This window comes from Delphinus delphis, chromosome 15 (genome assembly GCF_949987515.2).
Source record: "Delphinus delphis chromosome 15, mDelDel1.2, whole genome shotgun sequence".
NCBI lineage: Eukaryota > Metazoa > Chordata > Mammalia > Artiodactyla > Delphinidae > Delphinus > Delphinus delphis.
In genome coordinates, this window is record NC_082697.1 from 36409913 (window position 1) to 36436147 (window position 26235).

General features: G+C 43.2%; 1 protein-coding gene across 1 annotated transcript in view; it reads right to left on the reverse strand.

The window, feature by feature from the left end:
* PAK5 (p21 (RAC1) activated kinase 5) overlaps positions 1-26235 on the reverse strand; it is a 98828-nt gene that overhangs the window by 17900 nt on the left and 54693 nt on the right. The window contains exons 3-5 of the mRNA XM_060032892.1: positions 7550-8041; positions 6213-6346; positions 1463-1589 (exon numbers count right to left, since the gene is read on the reverse strand). Coding sequence (XP_059888875.1) covers positions 1463-1589; positions 6213-6346; positions 7550-8041 — 753 coding nt within the window. The remainder of the gene's footprint in view (positions 1-1462; positions 1590-6212; positions 6347-7549; positions 8042-26235) is intronic.

Below are 26235 nucleotides of genomic sequence, written 5' to 3' on the forward strand. Positions count from 1 at the left end.
CGCGGCTTCTCTTGTTGTTGCGGAGCACAGGCTCCAGACACGCATGCTTAGTAGTTGTGGCTCATGGGCCTAGTTGCTCCGCACCATGTGGGATCCTCCCAGACCAGGGCTCGAACCTGTGTCCCCTGAATTAGCAGGCAGACTCTCAACCACTGTGCCACCAGGGAAGCCCCATGGGTGATTTTTATTTTATTCTTTATACTTTTCTGAATTTGCTGAAGTTTCCACAATAAAATTGACAATCTTTTTAAAATAAAAGAAGAAAAGCCAAAGTTCTTGGGTAGTTTCTTCTGGTTGCCCTCTGATCATTCCTGGGCAAATTCTGATGTGACGTGAACGTTTTCCACGTGACTGAGGATGCTAGGTGGTAAAAGACAGGTGCATTAAAGGGACAGCTGGCTCCACTCATCACAAGGCTATTACATCTGCTGGGAGTTTCAGGAAGATTAAAAGCGTCTAAATAGGCGGGAAAAAAATCTATGCTTCAAAACTCTTCCATCTAACTAAGCCTTCCTGGCAATGTCAACTCATGCATTCCTTGGCTGTTGTATTCTATCTGGTGTGGCTGATGAGTTTCAAGTGAATCCCCTGAGCAGGCTGCAATGATGGGAAATGCAGATATCTGGGCCTGGGGATACACTAGTGTGATGGATATCTTCTGTTTGTCCTTTCAGATCTGGGAGCCCTGAGCCCTGGGAGGCCAACCTGTATTGACCATTGATGGCTTCTGATTGGACTCAGTCAATGGGGAGCACCAGTAGGAGACTGGAAGGAAGGAGCAGAGTGAGGTTCGGGTACTTAATTGGCCCAGTTCCCATCCAGCAGGTTCACTATGGTCTGGTTTCCACTAAAGATCAGAGCTCCTGCCAGGTAGCCCTCTTCACACAACAATCTCTATTTCAAGATTCCAGTAACTAGTTCTGCACCTCACCTCTTCAGTCATGGGGTAATAAGAGGAGTGGTGTTCCATTCTAGACACCTATGCTGGTCCTCATGACAGTTCCTTTTGGCTTTTCTACATCTCATCTGCCCACACCTTTATTAAACTCTCCTCAAAGCACTGGAATTTGTCATCTGTTTCCTGCAGGGACTCTGAGAGATACTGCAGACATGCGTAGTCACACGAACAGAGTGGACACAGTCCTAGAAAAGTCATTTTCTCTCCACCAATGAAAATAAGAATGTGGCAGAAAAATAAAAGAAATTTCTATAGTTTCTATTACTTCCTGCACTTACTGTTAAGGCAGAAAATTATCTGTCAAATTCAGCTCACAGATAGTTCTAAATGACAGGATGACACAGAGGATGGTAATTTCTTCTTCAAAAGCCTCCTGGGAAGGGGAGTGGGTGACTTGCGACTAAGGAAAATTAGAATTCCGAGAAAGTGTTCTTAGGAATATAATATCTGTGACAGGTGAAATGACAAGGTAAACCAGGGAGGGACCCAACATGAAAATCTTACCCGGCCATCACTTGTCAGCAGGATGGAGTCACTCTTTATGTCCCTGTGAATCACTCCTTGGTTGTGCAGGTAGGAAAGAGCCCTTAGAACCGACAGACAGACGGTAGCTATTTGTTCTTCATTCATTCTAGAAAGGAAATCACATTGAAGGAGAAAGGTCAGGCTTAAGACCATCTTTGAAATGATCAAGAGAGGTGGCTCCCTTGTGTTCTAGAGAACCAGTCCATGCTCTCCAGCCCATGTCTCAAAAATCTATGGGAAAGGAAAAGGAAGTCTTTGGGACCTGATTCCCAGAACCTAAGGCCTGGCATTGAGGATGATAGCGGCTCAGTATAAGCTAAAGTAAAGAGACCCCCATTGGCTGGCTTTTGGGTCATCAGTGCAAATGCACTTCCTTGGACTCTTATAGGTAATTCCCCAGGTACTGACAAACCTCCAGGGTCCTACAGAGAGTGCACACTGAATGACGCCAAAGTTCCAGGAGGGGCTGCTAGATGACCTTGAGGAAGTCCTTTAACTTCCTCGGGTTTCTTTTTCCTCATCTTGGAAGTGGGCAAGGCCATGGTTCTCTTCAAGGTTGGACTCAGGCAAAGTGATCTTTAGATCTCTAAGATCCCCCTCTGGGACTTGCCCTGCCTCTCACCAGCCCTTCCTCTCCCTCCTCCAGGAGCTGGAAGCTTCTGTTACTCCAGGTCCCTCTGCCAAGAAGGAAATTGGGCCTAGTTAGTTACTAATAACCAACTGTGAATGCGTGATACCCTAATAAATAGACCATGGGAATGAGAAAGGCAAGCACAACACTAGATATGCTTCCCCATTTCATGGCTGCACCCTCCGAAGAAGGTATTTCTGGTTTCAGAGGAGACTGAGGTCAGGTTACCTGCCCAAGGTTATATAGCTCAGAAGGTAACCAGATCATGATTCAAACCCCACCTTCTATGAGTTCAAAACCCATGCTTTTCCACTTTCCCCACTGTATCATGCAGCAATTGTAACCCAAAAGAATGGATTTTCAGCCACTGAAGAACCCAGGTGGGAAGAATGATGTGGAGAATGGAGTCCCTCAGTGCCCTCAAAATGACCCATTTAGGCATCTGCCTAACTCATCTAGGCATGAAACTTCCTCCCTCTCACGGAGATATTGAGAGGCCCAAATTAACAAAGGTAGAGGTAGCAAATGTGAAAGACCTCCTAAAACAAACTATCAGGCAAACAGAGGAGGCTATCAGGAGACACACTTCGTAACTGACCAGAGTCCAAATTTAAGAATTGACTTGGGAAATAATCCCAGGTAACTTTTAGCTCAGCAGGACAAGTAAATAGATGGCCTTGAATCTGCGTTTCAGTCTTGTTGATGCCAACAAACCCCAGCTGAGTAAAACTAGGGTTCAAAATAAAATCCAAGGAGATAACCAATCAGGAGAATGTCAAAGGTACAAAGTGGATGAGTATGAAGAAACATGCCCTTCTCTTTGAAGAGGATTCCTACCACCGCAATGAATTGGCCTCATAGGAAGGCAGGTGTCTGAAACAGAGTGGAAACCTACAACTTCTGTGTTCTTGGTTTTGTGGTAAGTGGGCTGGTCATTATGCTGGATTGTTTTCAGATGACAATTTTCACATCTGCCCAAAGCACACTCCTGAGAAGTTTAGAGCATCAGCCACAGGGACAAGTCCAACTACATCTTAAAATTAATTCAGGACCAAGAATTATCATCTTTAATAAAATAAAATCTATTTTTCTTGGATTCAATGAGATTTGAGTTATTTGGAGCAGGCATAAAGATTTTTCACAGGTCAAAGGTAACAAAAATTAATTGACTCTGAGCCCCCAATCACAAACTGAAAAATCTCCTGGAGTTTATAACAAATGCTACTGACTCTTAATTCAATGACTTTGAAATGGACATGGCCCACTGTAGAAAGCCTGGTGCTTTCCTACTTCAACAGGGAGGAAGTCAGGTGGGGATAAAAACACCTCAGTTTTGGAGTCAACTCCAAATTCAAATCCTGGCTCTGCCAATTATTAAATACGTGATCTTGAGAAAGATACTTTTTGCCTCTATGAGTCATAGCCTCATCCTCTAACAGACAGGCACATCAACACCTACCTTATAGAGATGTGTGAAGGTTACATGAGTTAATCAAGAACCTGACAGAGCTTGGTACTTTCCTTTCCCTTCTAGAACTGTTTCCTTGATATAAGTAGGATATGATTTAACAAGATGCTAGATAGGGCTAAAACTTTAGTATGTATAAGAAACTCCTGAGGGGACTTCCCTGGTAGTGCAGTGGTTAAGAATCCACCTGCCAATGCAGGGGACATACGTTCGCTCCCTGGTCCGGGAAGATCCCACATGCCGTGGAGCAACTAAGCCCATGCACCACAACTACTGAGCCTGTGCTCTAGAGCCCATGTGCCACAACTACTGAGGCTACCTGCCACAACTACTGAAGCCCGTGTGCCTAGAGCCCATGCTCTGCAACAAGGGAAGCCACCACAATGAGAAGCATGGGCACCGCAATGAAGAGTAGCCCCCGCTCGCCACAACTAGAGAAAGCCCGTGCACAGCAACAAAAACTCAACACAGCAAAAAATAAATAAATAAAATAAATAAATTTAAAAAAAAAAGAAACTCCTGAGCATCTGGCTAGATCATGGATTCTTTTAGTCCATCTGGGTAGAGCCTGAGATGCTGTATTTCTAACAAGCTCTTAGGGGATGTTGATGCTGCTGGTCCCCAGACCACACTTTGAGTGGCAAGCAGTTAAATGTTTTATCAACCAATCAATCAATCATTCAATGAAGTACTTATTGAATAGCTACTATAGGAAACTCTCTGAACTACCAGCTTAAGGGTTTCAAATTCTAAATATCCATGGTATTCCTTGACACACTATTGCTTCTTGCTCTCTGGAGCTACTCTGCCTTCAAGGGGAAATCCATCGACAAAACTAGATGGAGAGAATTAGAAAACACAATGGATTCTAGAGAGGCTGGCTCTTCAGTGAATCCCACGGATACAAAATAAGAACTTGACAAAGTGAGAGCTGTAGTTTTCTGATGCTCTCTGAGGCAAGAAAAAAGCCCCTCCCTTGGACATATTTTTATTAATTGTTTTATATGTAAGTCACATTTGTCTTATTCGTAGTATAAGTATACTTATAAGTATACTTGTTGCTACAATTTAAGCTACAATACAATAAGTACAATACAATAAGTATAATAAGTATTGCTACAATACAATAAGTATACTTGTTGCTACAATTTAAGATGATTAGATAGATAGATAGATAGACAGATAGATAGATAGATAGATATGGTGGTTGTATGGCTATACCAATAGGAATCTGCCAGCTGAAATGTTGGTGATAAACATTTGGTGTCTTCCCTTATGTCCTTTTGTTTTTAGATGGTCTACCGCAGACTCAGAGCTATACGGAGTCATGATTGAAACACTGCCTCATTTTAGTGGAGAAAAAGCAGCACCTTTGATCTCTTACGGGTTTCTGAACACTTTCTTGCTACCTTGCTTTCCACCTATTGTCGCTCAACTGGATTCACTTATGATTTGGATGCCATTTCAGTGACATCAGCTAATACCCAATGTAGCTCCTTCATGACAATCTTCTCAAATCTTTGGTATTTTATTTACCAGCAGAGCAAACTTAAAGTTTCCCAAATGTAACATGATTTTTTTACACGTCTGTTCCTTTGAACCTTGCTTTTCCAGCGTGGTCCATGAACTAACAGCATTAACATCGCCTGGGGGTTCCTTAGAATGCAGAGTATTATGCCTCCCCCCCATTGAATCAGGATCTGCATTTTAATAAGAACCACAGGTAATTTGTATGCATATTAAAATTTTAGAAGCACTGTCTTAGCACATACTCTTTCATTTGCCTTCAATGCCCTTTTCTTCCCACTTGCCTTCTTAGTAAACTCTGATGCATCTCTCAAAACCCATCCTGGACACCACCATATATTGGAAATCCTTCTTGACTCTCTTATAGAGATATTCAGGTATTCTTCTATGCTACTTATATAATTCTAATTCTGCACAGGTGTTATAATGTATTTATGTCTAATCTGAGACTTCCTTGGAAGGGTGTATCTGAGCCTTATTCATTTGTATCTTTTGTAGCCCCAGCACTTAGGAAAGAGCCTGGCGCATAAAAAGTGATTAATAAATACTTGATGAAATGACCACAACTGACACATCAGAGAAGCAAGTAGCTGAGGCAACAGTGGCAAGCAACCATTGTTACTTGCAAGATGATTTAAAAACAGATTTGAAGAATCTCTCTCTCTCTTATGTAGTTTGTTATTATGACATAAAATTTTGATCTTTCACCTGCCCCTGCCTTCCCCAGGTACCCTTGGTGGTATCAACACATAGCAATGGTATAGCAACTTAGGAGAATGAAACTCAGTTTTAGAAATCTATGTAGGGATGGGAAATTCTATTATTTGTCACCGAAACTCCATTCTCAGCAGCTTGCTGATTTAAAATCAGTGAGTACGAATGAATTTCTGGAGGGCAGGGAGAATGTGAATTGAGTGAATGAACTATACATACATGATATTGTGATAGGCACCTGGGAATACAGAGAAAAAGGGCAGTCGTTTCTCTACCTTCAAAGTGCTTAACTACTTATGAAGAGTTCATAAATATAGTTACTGAGGCCTTACCCTGGAAAAGAATAATAAGCACCTTGAACTACTTGCCTGGATAGTAAAGAAACTTACCTGGTATGAGTAACGATGTCTGTCAAGGCACCACCTTCTAGAAATTCCATGACAACCCAGAGCTCATCATTGACAAGGTAGCTGTTGTACATGTCAACCACGTTGTCATGGTGATAATCCCGCATTATCACAACCTGGGCAAAATGGAAAGACACTGTTTGACTTCGGACTGTGAAATTTGACTTTTTGTTTTCTCATGACTACATTTGGGCTGTGAGTTCAACTGATGGGGAGTACTGATTGTGTGTGTGTGGGGGGGTATTCAGAAGTCTATTACAGACAAAGGGACAGCACTGAGAGCAGCTGGGAGGAATAGAGGGGATCAAGTTAGCAAATTCAGAGAAAATGGCAGGTCAACAAGACACTGGGTTGGGGGAGAATACGGGGTAAAAACAGGCAGAACCATGGCAGAGTTTGCATTCACAAGAGGGAATTTAGTTGAATGTTTGGGGGGATGTGATCAGATATCCCATAGGTTACTTTTAAAACACATTGTCCACACTCTGCTATTGGGCAAAAGGGTCACCAACTCAAGGTAAGTGAGTCTCAGAAGTGACTGAAGTAAACAGTTATTAGGGCTGGGGCCACATGACACCAATCTAACTTCTTGGGAGGTCTAGGCCGAGCCTGAAAGAGTTTGTGCTGAATACAAAGGATAAGTCTTTAAGGTAAAAACATTATGACTTAGGCATTAAAAGGCCAACTTGTGTCTGCTTGCTGGAGAGAGCATCCAGGAATTGCCATCCTGTGGCCGCTTCTGGTGATATTTTCAGTGAGTGCTAAATAATAAATTATACAGTTGTTTAAGTTATATTTTCCCTGTCTGTTCTGGCATTGTGGTTTGGAAATAAGTTCCAGAAATCAGGAGCTGTGGACTGGGAAGAAACTGAATCCCACTCACCCCATGCTCTCTGTGAGGTTTGGAGCGTGGAAAAGAAACGAACACCTATGGGAGTTGGAGCTGGGTGGAGCCTTCACATAAGCCATCACGGAAGAGGGTCCAAAGTCACAGCTGATTGCATTGTTACAGCTGTATGAACCTACTGACCCCGGTTAGTAACATAATCTGATGCTAGGTTTCCTTATTGCTAAATGGAGATAACATTTTTCTGTCTATGCCTATTGTGAGAATCAAACCAGACCAATGCTTAGCACAGTGGCTGATCCACAGGAAGTACTTCATAAAGAGGCAGCCATACAGGCATAGAAAAAGGGATGCTATTTTTGTATTTATATTTTCTGTGTTTTCTAATGTCCTAAAATGTATATGTGTTATTTCTGAAATGGGAAAGAAATGTTACATAGGACAGAAAGGATGATCCGAACACACCACCTACCTCATTAAAAAGCAGCTCTCGTCTCTGTTGTTTTCGGAGGTCCATTTTCTTCACGGCAACTTGCTTCCCCGTGTGTTTCTCAGTGGCGATGCACACAATGCCGGTTGACCCTTCCCCGATTTTGATAAAGTTGTCCAAATATTCTCTGGGGTCTCCTGGGCTGACCACCAGCTGCAGGGCTGCCCGGAACTGTTCGTGGGACACCCTGGAGGGCTGCTGGTCTGAGGAGGAGCCCCAGCTGGGTGGGGGGTAGGTGCTAGATGAGATGCTGAGAGAGCTCAGGTAAGAAGCTGTGGAGATGTACTGCGAACTGGTCTGGAGGGAGGGGTGGTGGTACAGGGTGGCTGTGTGGTACCCAGATGGGTATTGGTGGCTGCTTGAGGAATAGTTTGCTTTGCTTTGACTTTGAGGTAGTTTGGCAGGGCCCCTGGGGTAGGTGTCGGACCCTGACAGTGGAGGGCTGAGGACCACCTGTGCTCGATCATAATCCACCTGGGAAGACAGACACAGATGGAGAAATTCACATGCTACATCTGAATACCATAGCCATCACACAGCTGGTCCAAATGATGAGCACTACTACACAACCCACTCGTGGGTGAGGCTTACCTCGTGGGGTCCCAGGATGCATCGCTTCCACCCTTTATCTGCCCTCCGACCTCTCCATCCTGCCTATTTCTTCCTCCTTCCCTAATAAAATCCCCAGAAGTAGACTCTGAGACCTGGATGCAAGTAGTAGGAGGTGATCCCAGGAGTTATGAAGGGGAAAACGCCAATACAGTAAGTCCCCTACATACGAATGAGTTCCATTCCGAGATCGTGTTCATAAGTCCAATTTGTTTGTAAGTCCAACAAAGTTAGCCTAGGTACTCAACTAACACAATCGGCTATATAGTACTGTACTGTAATAGGTTTATAATACTTTTTACACAAATAATACATAAAAACAAACAAAAAATAAACATTTTTAATCTTACAGTACAGTACCTTGAAATGTACAATAGTACAGTACAATAGCTTGCACACAGGGGCTGATCAAGTGAACAGGCAAGAAGAGTTACTGACTGGAGGAGGGAGAGGAGGTGGGAGATGGTAGAGCTGAAGGATCGTCAGCAATAGGAGATGGAGGGCAAGCTGCAATTTCACTCACGCCTGATGTGGATGACACGGGTTCTGGTTCCTTGCTGGATTCAATTCTACCTACCGTCTTGAAAAAAAAACGATCCAGTGATGTCTGGGTAGTAGCTCTTTTTTCTCATCTTAGATGATGCGGTAGCACTGGATTGCATTCTGAGCGGCTGCTGCAACTTTGATGTACCATTCTATGTTCGGGTCCTGTGTCTCAAAAACTAACAGTGCCTCCTCAGATTAAGAAAATCCCCTTGCCATTTCCTGCAGCATGAAACTCTTCGGTTCTTCAGTTACTTCTTCCTCTTGTCTCTCTTTGTCCTTTCTCTGGGCCTCCAATTCCATAAGATCTTCATTAGTAAGCCCCTCATGTTGCACAGCAAGAAGTTCAATGAAGTTGTCCTCTTGCAGATCTAGCTCCAGCTTCTCACTGAGGGTCACTAAGTTGCTGAAAACCTCTTTGGACTCCTCATCCACATTCTCAAATCCATGAAAATCGTGAACAAACTGTGGGCAAAGGCTCTTCCAAACTCCATTCATGGTGACGGCTGTAACCTCACGCCAAGCAAAGTTAATGTTTTTTATGGCCTTGTAGATGTTAAAGCCCTTCCAAAATTGTTGCAAGGTTGTTCCTGATTCATCACTCGCCTTAACTGCCTGACAAAAAGTGTGACATACATATTTCTTGAAAATCACAATAACTCCCTGGTCCATGGGTTGGATGAGCGACATAGAATTTGGTGGCAGATGCACTACTTTGATGTTGGGGTGAAAGCCGTCCATGAATGGGGGGCAGCCTGGAGCACTGTTGAGAAGCAAAAGAATGTTGAATGGGACATCTTGCTCCAAGCAAGATTTCTCTACCTCCGGGATAAAGTGGTGGAAAAATCAGTCCTGGAAAATGGCGTGTGTAACCCAGGATTTGGGGTTACTCCTCCACACAACAGGAAGGGAGCCCTGGGCTATGTTTTTAAGGGCTCTTGGGTTCTCTGAATGATAAACTAAGACAGGCTTCAGCTTCATATTGCCGAAAGCATTGCCACCAAACAACAGAGTTAGCCAGTCCTTTGCTGCCTTATAGCCTGGCATCAACTTTTCTTTCTTATTGATGTAACTTTGGTCTGGCGTCCTTCTCCAGTACAGTACTGTCTCATCCACATTAAAAATCTGCTAGGGGAAATACGCTCCTTCATCAATAATTTCTCAAAGTGTTTTGGGAAATTCCCAGGCAGCTACCATATCTGCACTTGCTGCCTCGCCACTTGCCTTTACGTTGTGAAGGTTGGCTCTAGCCTTGAACCAATGAAACCAGACATGGCTGGCATTAAAAGATGCGCCCTCTGATTCTTCACTGTGTTTCTTCTTCAAGTCTTCATAAAGGCTTTTGGCTTTCTCTTGAAACAGCACTAAGCTGAGCAGGACTCGACACTGATGTGATCCTGCATCCGCACACTGAGAAGTTTCTCCATCTCCTCCGCCACTTTTCCACACTTCTTCGATATTACTGGCGACATCATCAACACAGCAGACTTCACATGTTCCATGACCTTGTCCTCGTTCTTCAGAATCATGCCAATGGTTAAACAATTCATGTTATAAGAACTAGCGGTGTCTACCATCTTATTTTGCCTCGCTTCACTCTCTCAATTATTTTCACTTTTGTTTCCATCGTCATTGCTTGGTGCTTCTTAGCAGTACCAGCTATATCACTGCTGCTTTTACACTTGCTTCTGGACATCCTGGGCTTGAAATAAAGATACTGTACAGTACAGTACACAAAAGTACAACCACTTGTAGAGGATGTATGCATGTGACAATGTACACCAGACATGTGAACTAACTTACGTGACTGGACATACGGATGCACGTTCAAGTTTGAAAGTTCACAACTTGAAGGTTCATATGTAGGGGACTCACCGAATACATAAAAGGAACAACCTAACTCCCTGTGCAAAGCAGCTTTTTGGACAATAAGATAAACACATACAAATCAGTATAAATGTATAATGTTCGAGAAAATCCAAAATCTGCAGGGCTGTGTGTATGAAAGAGAAATCTGCTCAGCCCTCAAAAGGATTCAAGGCAAGAACATTCTACTCTGATTGTGAAGAGTGGATTGAGGGAACTTAGTGGATAGGATGGGGAGGACACACAGGGCAGGGGTGGGGGAAGCCAGTGAGGGGCTGCCATGACACTAGGTGTAAGTTCCAGCAATCACTCTCTGGAAAAGTCAAGAAGGAGTTCTGGTCACCCCTGGAATGACTGAAGTCAGGGATGGTGAATATACCACATCATACCATCCTTGCCTCCTTGCCCAAAGCAGAAAGTGCTAATAGATGAATACACTCTTTTGTGTAAGATCCTGATGATAACGAGAGTGTTGGATACATAGAAGGTGTTTGAAAAAGATTCGTTGATTGGACCTCCAGCTCCTTCTTAACACAGAGTCCCAGGAAGTCTCTTCCACTCTACCAGGATGTACATGGAATGACATTTACATGCCCACTCCAAGGATCCAGATTTGCTCTAAAATGATGGTTGCTGGCTACATGTGGCTATTTAATTAAAATCAATAGAAATTAAAAGTTAAAATAAAAAATTCCATTCCTCACTCATATTAGTCACATGTTAGGCATTTAAGAGTCACCACATTGGAAAAGATATAGGATATTTATAGAACATATAGAATATTTCCACCATTGCAGAATGTTCTATCAGGTGGCACTGTTCTAGTTGAATTCATTGCTCCCACGTGGTCCATTCATTCATTTGTTTAGTGCACAGATTAATATCTAAGCAACTATTATGTGCTAGGCACCATTTCAGGTGCTGTGGGAAGGTCCAGCAATAATCATAATGGATGGTATTTCTGTTGTCCTGGAGTTGACATTCTAGAGAAGGAGACGGATGATAAACAAGAAAATTAATAAATATACAGTATGTGGTCCAGTAGTAATAGGTGATATGAAGAAAAATAAAGCAGAACAAGGGGATTGAGAATAACAAGGTGCCACCTTGCATGGGATGGCCAAGGAAGGCCTTTCTGAGAGGTGTAACATGAGCAGAAACCTGGCTGAAGTGAGGGAGCAAGCCCTGTGACTGCGGGGGGCAGGGGTAGTCCAGGCAGAGGGCACAGCACACGCAGGATTCTGAGGCACACACAGGCTTGAGGAACAGCCTGGAGGCTCTCCTGGTGCAGAGAGGAGGCAGTTTGGAAAGACAGAGAGAGAAGTGGTGAGGGGGCAGATCATACAGACCATGGCAAGGATGCTGGCTGCTGCTGAGGGAAGTGGGAGCCACTGGAGGTTGATAAGCAGAGGACAGTGACATGAACTTGACTCTCTGGATGCTGGAGAAGAGGCTTTGGTGGCAAGGGTGGAAACAGGGTTGCCAGTTAGCTTACTGCAGTCAACATGGGCAGAGATGAGGGTGGGTGCTGTAGATGGGGTGAGAAATGGGATCCAGAGTAGAGTCTGAAGATGGAGCTGATCCAATTTTCTGATGGATTGAATATGAAGGAGAAGAATCAAAGATGACTCCCAGGATATTATCCTGAGGAGCAAGCCACTTAATAATATGAGGAGCATAGGGGCAGGAACAGGCTTCTCAGCTGTGAATCAGCCTCCAGGATGGCTCCCAGTGATTCCTGCCTCCTGACATGATTGTGTAGTCTCCTCCCCCTTTGTATCAGGTTGATCTGTGAGCAAAAGAATATGGCGGAAGTAATAGTAAGTGTCCTCTGAGGCCAAAAAAAGATATTGTGGCTTCTCTGTCTTCTCTCTTGGATTGCTTGCTCTGGTTTTCTCCAGTTGCCATGTCACGAGGACACCCCAAACCCTATAGAGAGGTCCTCCTGCCAAGAGCCAGCTAGAAACTGAAGCCTGCCACCAACAGCCATGTGCGCCATCTTGGATGTGATCCTCTGGCCCCAGTCAAGCCTTCAGATGATTGCAGCCCTGCTGACCTCTTGACTGCAACCTCATGACAGACTCAATGTCAGAATCACCTAGTTAAGCTAGCCATGGAAACCCACAGAAACTGTTTGAGGTAATAAATGTTCATTGTTGTTTTAAGCCATTAAGTTTGGGGATGATTTGTTACACAGCAATAGATAACTAAAACATGGGGTGAAACCCAGAGTTCCATCATGGCCACATTAAGTTTGAGAGAGCTATTAAGCATCCAAGCAGAGATGCCACTTAGGTGACTTAGACATGACTCCAGTCCACGGGAAAGTTGACATTAAAGACATGAATCTGAGAGTCATCAGTATTTAGCTGGTGTTAAAAGCCATGGTGTTGAATGTGTAAGAGAAAATCCAAGGACTACAACATCTAGAGACTAAAAAGAGGAGAAGGAACTTGCAAAAAGGAGCAGAGAAGGAGTGGCCTGTGATGTAGGAAAGAAACTAAGGGACTAGGATGTCCTGGAGCCCAGGAAGGAAAGTATTTCAAGAAGGAAGGAGTGATGAACCACATCAAATGCCACGGAGAAGTGAAGTTGGATGTGGCATGTTGCTCGTTGCATCTGGCAACATGGTGGTCATCTGGCAGAAGGAAGGTGTCTGAACCTCTGGTCCCTTGCACAGCATGGACAGATGCCTCTTCAACAAGTCAGGGAGCAAGATCTGCACACAGCAGCCTCCTGAAAATTGCCATGGTACCATTCTCAGTTATGCACTGTCCATTGGCTCCCAGATCACACTGCTGGCCTCCTGTACTGCTGCACTCAGCAGTCTAGCATCAGCCAGCAGGGGCCCGGGTCCTGCTAAGCCAGGGCCCTGGCCTGATTGCAGAGCAGAGAGAACATATTTGAAGGACATATTGAGGGCTGAATATTGATTCTAATGACTTGAGTAAAATCATTTAGCCTCTCTCAACCTCAGTTTTGTCATCTGTACAATGAGGGTCATCACACCTCCCTCATGGGGTTTTTATGAGGCTTACCTGGGGGAATCCTAGAGCAGCCTGGTGTTTAAGAAAAGACTTTGGACTGGAAAACTTCTTCTGCCATTTACAAGTTGTACGACATTGGGCAAGTTATTTCAACTCCTGTGCTTCAGTTTTCTCACTGGTAAAATGAGAGCAATAATAATAATACCTACCAAATGATAATAATACCTATCTCCTTAGGTCACTGTGAACTCTAAAGAATTGAATACAAATCAAAGGGTTTGAACAGTGACTGTTCCATACAGTCTGCTAATTCATTCTGGGTAGTGTTGTTATTATATAAAGTGCTTAGCACAGTAGCAGGAATATAAAAGAAAATAATAAATAGTAACTACAGTGGTAATAAGACTAGTGAGCATTTACTGAATATGTACAATGTACTGGTAGCATATATACTCCCATACATTAACCTTCTAAAACAATCAAAGTGTCCCTAATTATAATATATACAGCACTGTATTATAATTAAAATGCTATATTTGACATCCAGCTGATTTTTGTCTAAGGCCCTGGATTTGTGCCATACACAAGGAAAACTGGCACGTGTATGTGCTGGGTTGGTGGGGAGACGAATGTCAGTGTAAATTAAATAATTCAATTCTTCCTTTAAATTAAGCCAGATTAGCCAAGCCCAGTCTAGTCACAAGGCCAGTGTGTGAGGGCAAGCGGGGTCTGTGACTTTTACTTTTGAAAGTGTGTCCTGGGAGCCGCCACATGCCATCATCTCCTAGTGTCCTCCTGGGAGGATCTCCTCCTGTAGTTTAAGTGAAACTGAATTCATTCCCCACAAGCATGTATAATTGGTCTCTGAAGAAATGTCAGAAATAAAAGGCTGTTTCCTGTAGGAATCACATCCGGACACTGCTCTTCCTTATCAGAGTCTACTCTTCACGGCTGGCATGATGCATCAAGAAAAGGATGCTGGGGCTTCCCTGCTGGCGCAGTGGTTGAGAGTCTGCCTGCCGATGCAGGGGACGCGGGTTCGTGCTCTGGTCTGGGAAGATCCCACATGCCGCAGAGGGGCTGGGTCCGTGAGCCATGGCCGCTGAGCCTGCGCGTCCGGAGCCTGTGCTCCGCAATGGGAGAGGCCACAACAGTGAGAGGCCCGCGTACCGCCAAAAAAAAAAGAAAAAAAGAAAAGGATGCTTGTACCCGGCCTTACATTTAGGTCTTTAATCCATTTGGAGTTTATCTTTGTGTATGGTGTTAGAGAATGTTCTAATTTCACTCTTTTACATGTAGCTGTCCAGTTTTCCCAGCACCACTTATTGAAGAGACCGTCTTTTCTCCATTGTCTATTCTTTTGCCTCCTTTGTCTTGCAAATCAACCATACTCCAATATAAAATAAAATAAAAATTAAATTAAAATATAATTAATTTAAAAAAAAAAAGAAAAAGAAAGCAAAGGACGCTTGTCTGCACAAATGGGACAATTTCCAGTCAGACAGAATGCAGAGATGTTCAGTGCTAGCTAAACGTCTTTGAAACTAGGTCTTGGAGATAAAACGGTGCCATTGTCTTTCATGGCTGCTGGGAAGAGGTGCAGACTCTTAAAAAAGCAATGGGTGAGGAGCAAACACTATCACAGGAGACAGTTTTTGGAACCAGACTCAAGGGATACCAGTCAAAGGACAATGGACTTTTGGCTCCAGTGAGAGAATGCATGGTCCTCCTTCCAGACTCCATCCCCTCAAAGAGATGATGGTGGACAAACAGCTGGCTTTGGGAAGGAGAAATTCATAGGTGACTTTGTTCTGGCCACCATCTTGCAGAACCATGGCTCTCAGTTGGGTTTTGATGACCCAAGGGTTCCATGATGGTGACTATCGCTGGCCCACACGTTGGTGGCTGGCCTCATGATTTTTCACTCTAAGAGTCAAGCAGAAGGCAGTTAATCCCACTGTATTGATAAAGCTGAGGCTCTGGGAGGTGAAACTGTTCCCAAGCAATCCAAGGCCAACTGCCCCAAACCTCCAAGAAGATTACACAACCCGATTCTTCGGCTCCGGTCAGGCCTTCACCTCCAGTGGGAGGGTATCCATATCCCAGCTGCTGGACACACTGGCACCACAGGCCTGCTTTCTTGCCTGCCTTGGCATTTCTTCCACTAGTTGTCACCTCCCTGGACCTCCCTGCCTCCCTGGACATTCTCTCTGATAAAAAGTAGGGGTGTTTTACTGGGAGCAAAGTCGGGGCCCCTTCCATTAACCAACTGCTCTGTTAGAAGCTTGCCTCACAGGAGTAACTCACACTGATGTTAATAATGATACTTGACATTTGCTGAGTGCTTCCCACGTGCCAGGGACTGTTCCAAGCATTTCATGTACATGGCTACATTTAAATCCCAAGTTACACAGTGAGATAAAGTCCTGTAATTGTTCCATTTTACAGAAAAGGAAACTGAGGCACCGCGGGTTTAAGTAGTCATGCAAAGGTCTCAAAGCTCCTCAGAAGTCGAGCTGGGGTTCAAATCCAGACAGTGTCACTTTAGAACATGGGCCCATGATATCTTCTCAGAGCTATCTTTCAATGATGAAAAGGTAGACAGGGTCAGGACAGAGGTGGGCACAGTGTAGAGTGACTGCTACGGAGCTAAAGCCTGATTAGGGTGTTTCACTGGGGCCCCAGATGTCTGAGCAGCCTGAGGCCAAATGCAAGAACTGGGCCAGAAAATGATGGATGATAATGCCTGGGGGAGGGGGGTGAAAAGAAAAATTAAGTGTGTGTGTGTGTGTGGGCTTGGCTTGGCTTATAGAAATCAGCTCAAAATGCACAAAAAAAAGGAATAATCATCACAGCAAAATGAGTTGCTCATATATACATAATTCACTGCTTTCATTTTTACTTTGGCCAGAGCAGAATTTTGTGTTCAGCTGCAATGTCCAAACTTTCTTCTGTGTGTTTGTTCAAGAAAGAAAGCCCAAGCTTTCTTCTATAACAGGGACTCCTGGCCCTTTTCCATGGCTCTTAAACTCTTATAATTATTTAATTGTTCTACTCTAAATCATCTTTCCCATGATATCTTATAATTATAAATGGGTGAAACAAAAATGATGAATTTGTCCATACATACTGTTTTGTACATATATACATGTTTGTGTCTGTAAGAGAGACTTGCAGAAGAGTGAAGCTTGAACTGGGCTACCTTTTCTACAACCTGATTTACAAATATATTCTAGAACAAAAGGAGTACATTTGGAGTCCACGTGGGCAGGACTGTAGCATCTCAAGAGGGATGTAGGATTTTATAATCTAGTGAAACCACAATGTGGTGAAATCAGACCAGGGAAAGGTATAGATATTTAGTAAGTGAGTCCGATGTGCCTCCCACCATCCGTGCCCCAAACCATTTCCAAAAGATCTATGCATATAGTTTACCTTCTAAGACCTTATTGTAAGGGCATAGGGAGCAGGGGTGGAAAGCCACAAGGCAGGCGAGAAAACAATAAAGAGACACCAGAAAGCCTTCCCCCACTCCTCTAAAGAGAACAGTCCTGTGATTTTGTGGAAAAGTATCAATAGTTTCATACAAGTGAGACCATGGCCTGCATACTTTTAAGGGTGATCTCCATATGGCAAGATGTAATAAGAGTAGAACAGATTTATTTGTAAATTATTACCCAGGCTGATAACACCAGACTGCCAAACTGCTTAGTTGATGTCACAGGACCACTAACTGTCATTGGAAATCAGATACATTCTCAGGAGGAATTCTAGCTACAGGAATCTTTAAAAATACTGAAAAGACATAGAAACAGTCTTAGTTTCCTTCCTCTAAAATGGTTAATAACATATATTCATTTTTTAGTTTCCCAATGCCTTTTAGAATTCAATATAAATTAAATCTTAAAGAAATGGGCTTTTTCATGTCTCTATTCAAACCCAATAAAAAAATAAGAAGGACCAAAAAAAAAAAAAAGCAGTATTATATGGGAATAAATAATCCTCAGTTAACAACTCAGCCAGATTCCCCTTCCACAATGAGCACATCTCCAAGGATAGGACCAGTCACAGGCTTGTGATGTATCAAAATTATAAATAATTATAGCAATGAATTCATTTAATCAATCAATTTCACCAGTGGTGTGCTGGGGTGGACAGGGCATAAAACTCCACACAGCTATCAATTACTCTGATTAAAGCTGGCTGTCAGCCAGAATTCCCCTGATCCATGTTAGTTAAATGCACATTAATCTGAATTTGGCAGTGTAATCAAGGACCTAACTGAACTGTGAAATTGAATTCTGCAGTAGAACATCATTTGACCATTTTATGCCAAGGCTAGAAAAAAAGGCTTGGTGGGGGGAGGGAGAGAGAAAGAAAAGAAGGAAAAAAACCCTGCGGCAGCATCTATTTGTCACCGTGGCCTTCCATGCTGGTGACAGGGAGGCTGCGGCTGGATTGTGCTGGATGTGTGTGTGTGCACGGGCAGGCGTGTGGTAAGTCTGCGTCCACAGAATGGGGACTGCAGAGGTTTCCATGAAGGATGGTGTCTCTCTATCCACTCCTTGCAGTTATAGGGGATGGGAAGGCAGCTGGTTCCAGTGCCTGAGTGTGATGCTCCAATACACCTTTCAAAACACAATGAAGCAGACACTGCTCATCCCCAAAGTGAAAAAAAGCCAGACTGCAGGCTGCTTGCTCTCCACAAATCAAATGCAGGATAAAAGTGAATCATAAGGCTCTGAGCAAGAAAAGGACATCTTAAATTGTCCTTAGTTGACCCAGAGGGAAAGGTAACAAGACCAGGCTTGGCTTGGGGAAAGAAAAACGTCTGCTTGTAAGGATTCGGGAGAGAATCAGTACCTAGCTTTCTCTGTAGGGACATTTTAGAGATTGATAAGTAGGGGAAGGGGATTCATTAAACCCTGTGACCTGCATCCCTCCTGTTATGCTCTGCAATCCCACAGCAGGGACGCCACTGATGGCGGCCAGTCCCCACCTGCCTGGCCTGTGGCGGATGGGCTCCTGTGTCTCCATCCATGACTTTCCAGCCTCCACTTCTTCCGCTGAAGTGACTGCTGACACAAGAGCTCCAATTACAGGATGGTAGGGAGTTGTTCCACCTCCAATGGCATCTTAATAAACAATAGCTACTGTCCCCACTTGAGGCAAAACCATGCTCATTTTCCTCCGAATTACTTATGTTCATTTACAAAATGCAGTGGCCCTGTTTCAGAGCCTATTATATTGGCCGGATGACAAAGAGACACAGCACACACTTTGAGCTGGCACTCAATTTCAGTGAATGAGGCACACATATCTCAGCAGGCAGCAGCAGTCAAGAGCAGGGCCCAGTAGAACCTCAGGGATCAAGGTGTCTCCTTAAGGTGCTGGTGCAAGGAACTTGGGAAGGAGGTTCAGTTCTGGATGATCAGACACTTGCTGGGTTTCCAAACTGCATGTAGCAGAAAGCCATTCACCATATTTAGCATTTTTGCAGGAAAATCTCCCACACCGTGAGGCTGGATTCCTATTTAGGCATGTAGGAATTTATACCTTATGACACGAAGTTTGAAGAGTCGTGTACTTCCCTGCCTTACATAACGGATGGCAAATGCACACGGAGAGCTCTGACAAGTGGCTCATGACCCCTACAAAGAGGCAAACCCTAGTTATTTGAAGAAATGAATCAATCTCCCATCAGCAGGCTCAAGGGGACAGGGTATTTCGGGCTCTTCCTCCACCTCCGAATCAGTATATCCAATTAACCCCCCACCATTGCTACTCCAAACTAAGGATGCATCCTCTGTTCAAGAGCAGATTACTCTGCACCGAGCTGATCTCCCTGTGCTATGCGGCTGCTTCCCACTAGCTATCTATTTTACGTTTGGTAGTATATATATGTCCATGCCGCTTTGTGACCACCTAGAGAGGTGGGACAGGGAGTGGGGGAGGGAGGGAAACGCAAGAGGGAAGAGATATGGGAACATATGTATATGTATAACTGATTCCCTTTGTTATAAAGCAGAAACTAACACACCATTGTAAAGCAATTACACTCCAATAAAGATGTTAAAAAAAAAAAAGGTAATATGGAATGGAGTGAAACAGGTGGGGGTATACAAAAAACATGACAGCCATCAGTTGGTAAACATTAAAGCTGGATGAGTTCATGGGTATACAAGGAACACTCACAGCATTTTGTATACTTTTGTATATGTTTAAAATTTGTGATAATTGTTTAAAAACAAGACGACACTGTAGAAAACGGTTTGGCAGTTTCTCAAAGGTAAAACGTAGAGCTACCTTATGATCCAACAACTCTGCTACTACCTACACTGCACATCTAAAAGAACTGAAAGCAGGGATTTGAGCAAATATTTGTACACCAATGATCACAGCAGCATGATTCACAATACCTACAAGGTGGAAACAACCCAAGTGTCAATCAACCGATGAATAACAAAATATGGTCTATACACACAGTGGGATTCATTAAGCCAAAAAAGGAATGGCATTTTGTTGCATGCTATAACACGGATGAACCTTGAAAACACTAGGTTTAGTGAAATAAGCCAGACATAGAAGGATAAATATTGTAGATTCCACTTACACGAGGTACCTAGAATAGGCAAATTCATAGAGACACAAAACAGAATAGAGGTTACTAAGGGCTGGTGGGAGGGAAAATGGGGTTGTTACTGTTTGATGGTTACAGAGTTTTTGTTGAGGATGATGAAAAAGTTCTGGTTATTGACAGTGATGATGGTTACACAACAATGTGACTGTATTTAATGCCACTGAACTGCATATTTATAAATGGTTAAAATAAATATGATTTATGTATATTTTACCACAATAAAAAAAAAAAAGAGCAGATTACTCTGACCCGTGATCTGTCACCGCCTGCAGGGACATGGTGGGGGGAAGGGGGCTGCACCTTTAGGGATTAGTTCACTGCTGTAGAATATGGTTCAAATGTGTCAGGGCCTCTAAGAGCACTGGGACAGACAATGCCAGGTTAGATTCATTTCGTTTTTAATTTGGTAATGGGAAAACCCGCTTATAATGACCAAAATACAATTTACTTTGAAACACAAGAACGTTCATGGGAAGAGGAGCTCATTCATAGGAAAATGATGCCTCAAGTCTCCATGAGAAGGGACAGATGTTAGAGATGTTGCTCTGAATCACCTCTTTGATGTTTTATGAGCCTTAATGAACATCTTGCAGGAGCCCATGTGTAAAGGAAGAAAAATCTATAGGCGATACTATCCATTGTTATATTAAGCACTTTTCTCTCTACCCCTACCCCCCTCTCAGATTTTGGACGCAGCCCATCAGATTTCAACAGCCTCATCATTTCACTGCCCATCAGGCCCTGAAGTGTCTCTGAAAAGTGTTCTGCTGGGATCCTTAGTAGATTAGGAGCTACAGTTTTGTTCCTGGAGCCTTGGTTGAATCTGGGTGTGACAAGTACCACAAAGAATGGTGAGACATTAAACTATTGATTCAGGAAGGCTGAGCACACTGGTTCAATTGCTTTTTCCTTCTAGGGAAAACAAAGTGAAGCTAAGCGGTGAAAAAATCAATCCACTGGTGACTCCAGAAGGAAAGTCTAGGGAACCATGCCACTGTTTTTCTTGCACCCTCTCTCTTCACTCAGAACCCCTTAATATGCTAGCAATTTGGGATGACCTGGGCCCAGCTTTGGTCACTTTGCTGCTCTGTGCAGTGGAGATGAAGAGGGTAAGGTAGAGGGATTGGTTGGCAGGAACCATCACAACTATGCATATATAGAGATGATGGCTCTTCCCTTAATGCTGCTAAATTTCTGTTCTCTCTTAGCAGCTGTCTTTCATAAGAAGTCTGAGAAGGTCATTTCCATTCTGGAGAGTAGAAAAAGCACTGGGGTGGCAGGATTGGGGTCCTCAGGCCAGTTCAGTCACTAAGGCTCTGCATGACCTTGAGGAAGTCACACGGCTACCCTGGCCTTCCGTGACCCATATCTCTAAAGAGACGACAGTAGTAATTATGAGCGGCCGTGAGGGCAGAGTCAGATAGAACCTGTCCCCATATTTTGAAAATATGTAAAAGATTATACCGACAGGATGCTCCTGTGACTGGCGAGAGCAGATATGGTGACATGTTTTCCAACCAGAAATATTCCTGAGACTAAGGGCTGACACTGAGGGCTTGCCATGTGCTAACTCCTTTACATTTATTAACCTTTTTTTTATCCTCAGGACAAGTTCGAAGTAGGTATTGAGACACACTATTTACAGATGAATGAACTGAGGCACAGACAAGATCACACAGATAGAAAGTGCTGGAATCTTGGGGATCTGCTTCTAGAACTTGTGCTCTTCAATGCCTTCTGTGAGAAGGTGAGAAAATCTGGTCTGTCTTTTATAAAATCAAATGAGACCATCACTCAAGGTACAGTGAGTGCATAGGAGAGACTCAGGGATCACTACTCTTAATGCTTCCTTTGCAGCCCATGGTCCCAGCTTTACCCACAAATCACAGTCCGCTGATGTTAAGGAGCTTCTTAGAGGATTCCAGCCTACAAAGAACAGAAAATAAAGTGCATTCCCATGCACCTCAAATCCACCTGTGAATCAGTACCCATTCTTTGTCAGCAAGGTGAGGGCTGCCTGCAGTGTGTGCATCTGGGCCCCAAGGCCTCATATCCATCTCTCTGCTCCTTGGTTTTCTTGGTGGAAATGGGAATGTTCTGGAATAGGTAGGCTTTAGAGTGAGACGGACCTAATTTTGGATCCTGGCTCAGCTGTTTGTCTTCATATCCTCGGGACGTCCGGAAAGATATAGTCTCTTTGAGTCTCAGCTTCTTCACTGTAAAAGGGAGATGATCTTGAATTCTTCCAGAGTTGTTGCGAGGACAAAATTGGGTCATGCTTGTAAAATGCCTAGCACAGTGCCTGGCACACAGTAACCTCCAGAGTCACATCACAGCTGTCATCCATCTACACACTATACACACAGACTGATGTATACAGAGGATGCATATTAATAATTAGGCTACTGTAATTACCAACTTATTTAACCTCACTCAACATCATAAGGCAGGGGCAGTCTTTATTCCCATTTCATAAAGAAGTAAGGGCACAGTTAAGCAGTTTATTCACCCAACTTTAGTGGCAATATCAAGAATCAAACCCAGGGAGTTTATCTGCAGAACCTATAGCCTTGACTGCCAGAAAGCATTTGGGAAATGACAGCTAGAGAACAGTGCTTCTCAGCTGGAGTTGCTTCTGCTCCCCCTGCCCCATATGACATTGGGCGGTGTCTAGAGATATTCTGTTTGTTACAAGTGAGGGAGGGGTGCTACTGGCATTTGGTGAGTAGAGGTCAGGGATGCTGTTAAATATCCTACAGTGCATGGGATGCCCCACAACAATTACCAGGCCCAAAATGTCAATAGTGTCAAGGTTGAGAAATCCAGCTCTAGAATGGAACAGGATGACACAAACCAAGGGGACTTTATTGCTGCAGGTGTTAGAAGGGGCTTGTAAGGAGCCAGGTTAAGGCGTGGCACCGCAGAAGCTATTCCTGTGCCATTGGGGATGTAGCCAATGTCCGGCTGAAGGGGTTGAGCCCAGAAAGCTGGGTCCCAGCTCTGCTCTGAGCAGACTGACTGGGCTGTTTCCTGAGCCTCTCAAAGCTCCGGTGTCCTCATCTGTTCAAAGGGGGCAAGAATTTACAGGACTGTGAGGCTCAACAAGGCAACACACGGATCCGGCAACCAGCCAGTGTTTAGTGAACTGGCAGATCTGGGATGACGCTGGGGGCTTCTTGGCAGCTGGAGCCAGAGCAAGGGATGGATGTGCCGGGCCAGCACCAGACACCCAAGCCAACAGCCGCCTCATCCCTGGAAAGCATTGGCATGAGCAAAAGCAAATGCACTGGAACAGGGTCTCCAGCCAGCTTCCCTCCCTATAAGGCAGCCTTGTCTGCAGAGGAGAGTGGAAGCAGTCTCTCTCCATATCCGTTTTGGTAGTTCTGTGATCTGAATGGTGCTATATGGATATGGTTTGGGCTTTATCTTTCCCCCAAGGTTTCATCTGCTCAGCCCCAGCAAAACAACATTTAAAAGTAGAGATGGATGCCAATATCTACAGATTTCATAACATCCTTTATTCCTGTCACACTAATGGGAAAGGTAGGTAGATAACATTGGAGGAGTTTTTTACTGTGGCTTAACATTTGTGAATTTTTTTTTTAATTTAAGCCAAAATGTAAAGCTGGTGTCACACACACACACACACACACACACCTCCTCATTTTTGCTCTATCTGGAAACTTACTCAAGTTTCATGCTTTCTCTTATTATTGGAGATGTGAACATTACCCACCAGTTTGTAGAATTTTCCATGAGCCAAAGCCAAATTATCTGAGTCATGATTGCTATTTCTTCTCTCAGCAGGAAATCCATATGTGATTGGTAGATTTTTAAGAGTCTAGTTCTAAGGACACAGGCACCTAAGTCTTTTTAGAGAGATGTTATATTTTTAATCAAGTAAATGTTTTAATTACTAACAGGCCTCCTACCTCCTACTCTCCCACAAGACCTGCTCAGGAATTTCTCACGGGTCTCCTATGAAACATGGAGCAGCAGCTTACTCCTTTGGAGTTCTGATTATAAGGACTGAAAAACACTTGGTAGGAACTGTTATATATATATATATTTTCTGAGCCACAATAGTAGCCAAATAGCCAAATATAAAGCAGATCTGCTTTGCCTTATAGTTGGAAGTCTGCAAGAAGAGGGAATCAGTGAAGAATTAAGCAATCTATCCCCTCCCTCCCTCATTCCTCCCATCCTCTTCCTATTCCTCCACTTAACCTAAAGTTTTGGTGGCCACTGGGACCTCTCATGGGTTTTATTGGCAAATGCAGTTGAACCCCTAAAACTACATATGCCAATATAGGGAAAAATACTGAACTGGGAGAAACTGCAGACCTAGATTCTTGTTCTTCTTTTGCAACCAACCAGCTGTGAAACCTTAAGTGTGACATATGACTTTCTGGACCTCACTTTCCCCTTCTGTGAAATGAGTAGGCAAGGGATGCTGGTGGTTATATTAAATCTCAAATGCCTCTAGGGATTAGGCTAATGGGAAAAAATAATGAAGTGGGCTGGGCAGAGCCTGTCCCTTGTAATGGGGCAGCTTTTACCTCTAGCCAATTCTATTTCCAATGCTATGTGAAAATGTGGGCCCAGGGATAACAGGTTGTCCCGTTTTTCATAAGAGAAATCTGAGACCCAAAAGCTGAGAATTCTAAGTGAAATATCTTGATTTTTCGGATGTTGAAAATGACTATTGGGTGACTAAACATGTCAATGGGCCAAATACAGCTCCATGACTGAAAGGTTAAAGCCTCTGGACACAATTTTCTCGACGACCATGATCTAAAACAGCTCCCAACAATAAGCATTCAAATATGCCATACACACAAAAGCATATTGACCCTGAATAGCCAAAGCAATCCTGAGAAAAAAAGAACAAAACTGGAGGCATCTCATTTCCTGATTGCAAACTATATTACAAAGTTATAGTAATCAAAACAGTATAGTTTTGGCACAAAAACACACTTAGATCAGTGGAACAGAATAGAAAGCCCAGAAATAAACCACACATATATGGTCAATTAATTTTTGACAGAGGAGACAAGAATATACAATGGGGAAAGGATAGTCTCTTCAATAAATAGTTCTGGGAAAACTGAATAGCCATGTGTAAAAGAATGAAACTGGACCCCTATCTTAAACCATACACAAAAATCAACTCAAATGGATTAAAGACTTGAATATAAGACCTGAAACCATAAAGTTCCTAGAAGAAAACATAGGAGTAAGCTGTTTGACATTGCTCTTGGCAATGGTCTGTTTTTTAGACTTGGCATTAAAAGCAAAGGTAAAAAAAAGCAAAAATAAACAAATAGGATTAAATTAAACTAAAAAAACTTCTGCTCAGCAAAGAAAACCACCAACAAAATGAAAAGGCAACTTACAGAACAGGAGAAAATACTTGCAAATCACACATTTGACAAGGAGTTAATATCCAAAGTATACTGGGAAATAATAGTGAGGAATTCAGTAGTAAAAAAAATGTCATATTATCTAATTTAAAAATGAGCAAAGGACCTGAATAGACATTTTTCTGAAGAAAACATACAAATGGCCAACAGGTAGATAAAAAGGTACTCAACATCACTAATCATCAGGAAAATGCAAACCAAAACCACAGTGAGATACCACCTCACACCTGTTAGGATAGCTATTATTAAATAAGTAAGAGATAACAAATTCTGGTAAAGATGTGGAGAAAAGAGAACCCTTGTACACTGTTGATGGGAATGTACACTGGTACAGCCACAATGGAAAACAGTAAGGAAGTTTCTCAAGAAGTTAAAAATAGAATTACTACATGATCTGGCAATCCCAATTCTGGGTATATATCCAAAGGAAACAAAATCATTATCTGAAAGAGATATCTGTACTCCCATGCCCATTGCAGCATTATTAGCATAGATATGGTATGGAAACAGCCTATGTGTCCATCAATGAATGAATGGATAAGAAAATGTGAATCAAAGAAAAAAATATATATATATATACACAAAGGAATATTACTCAGC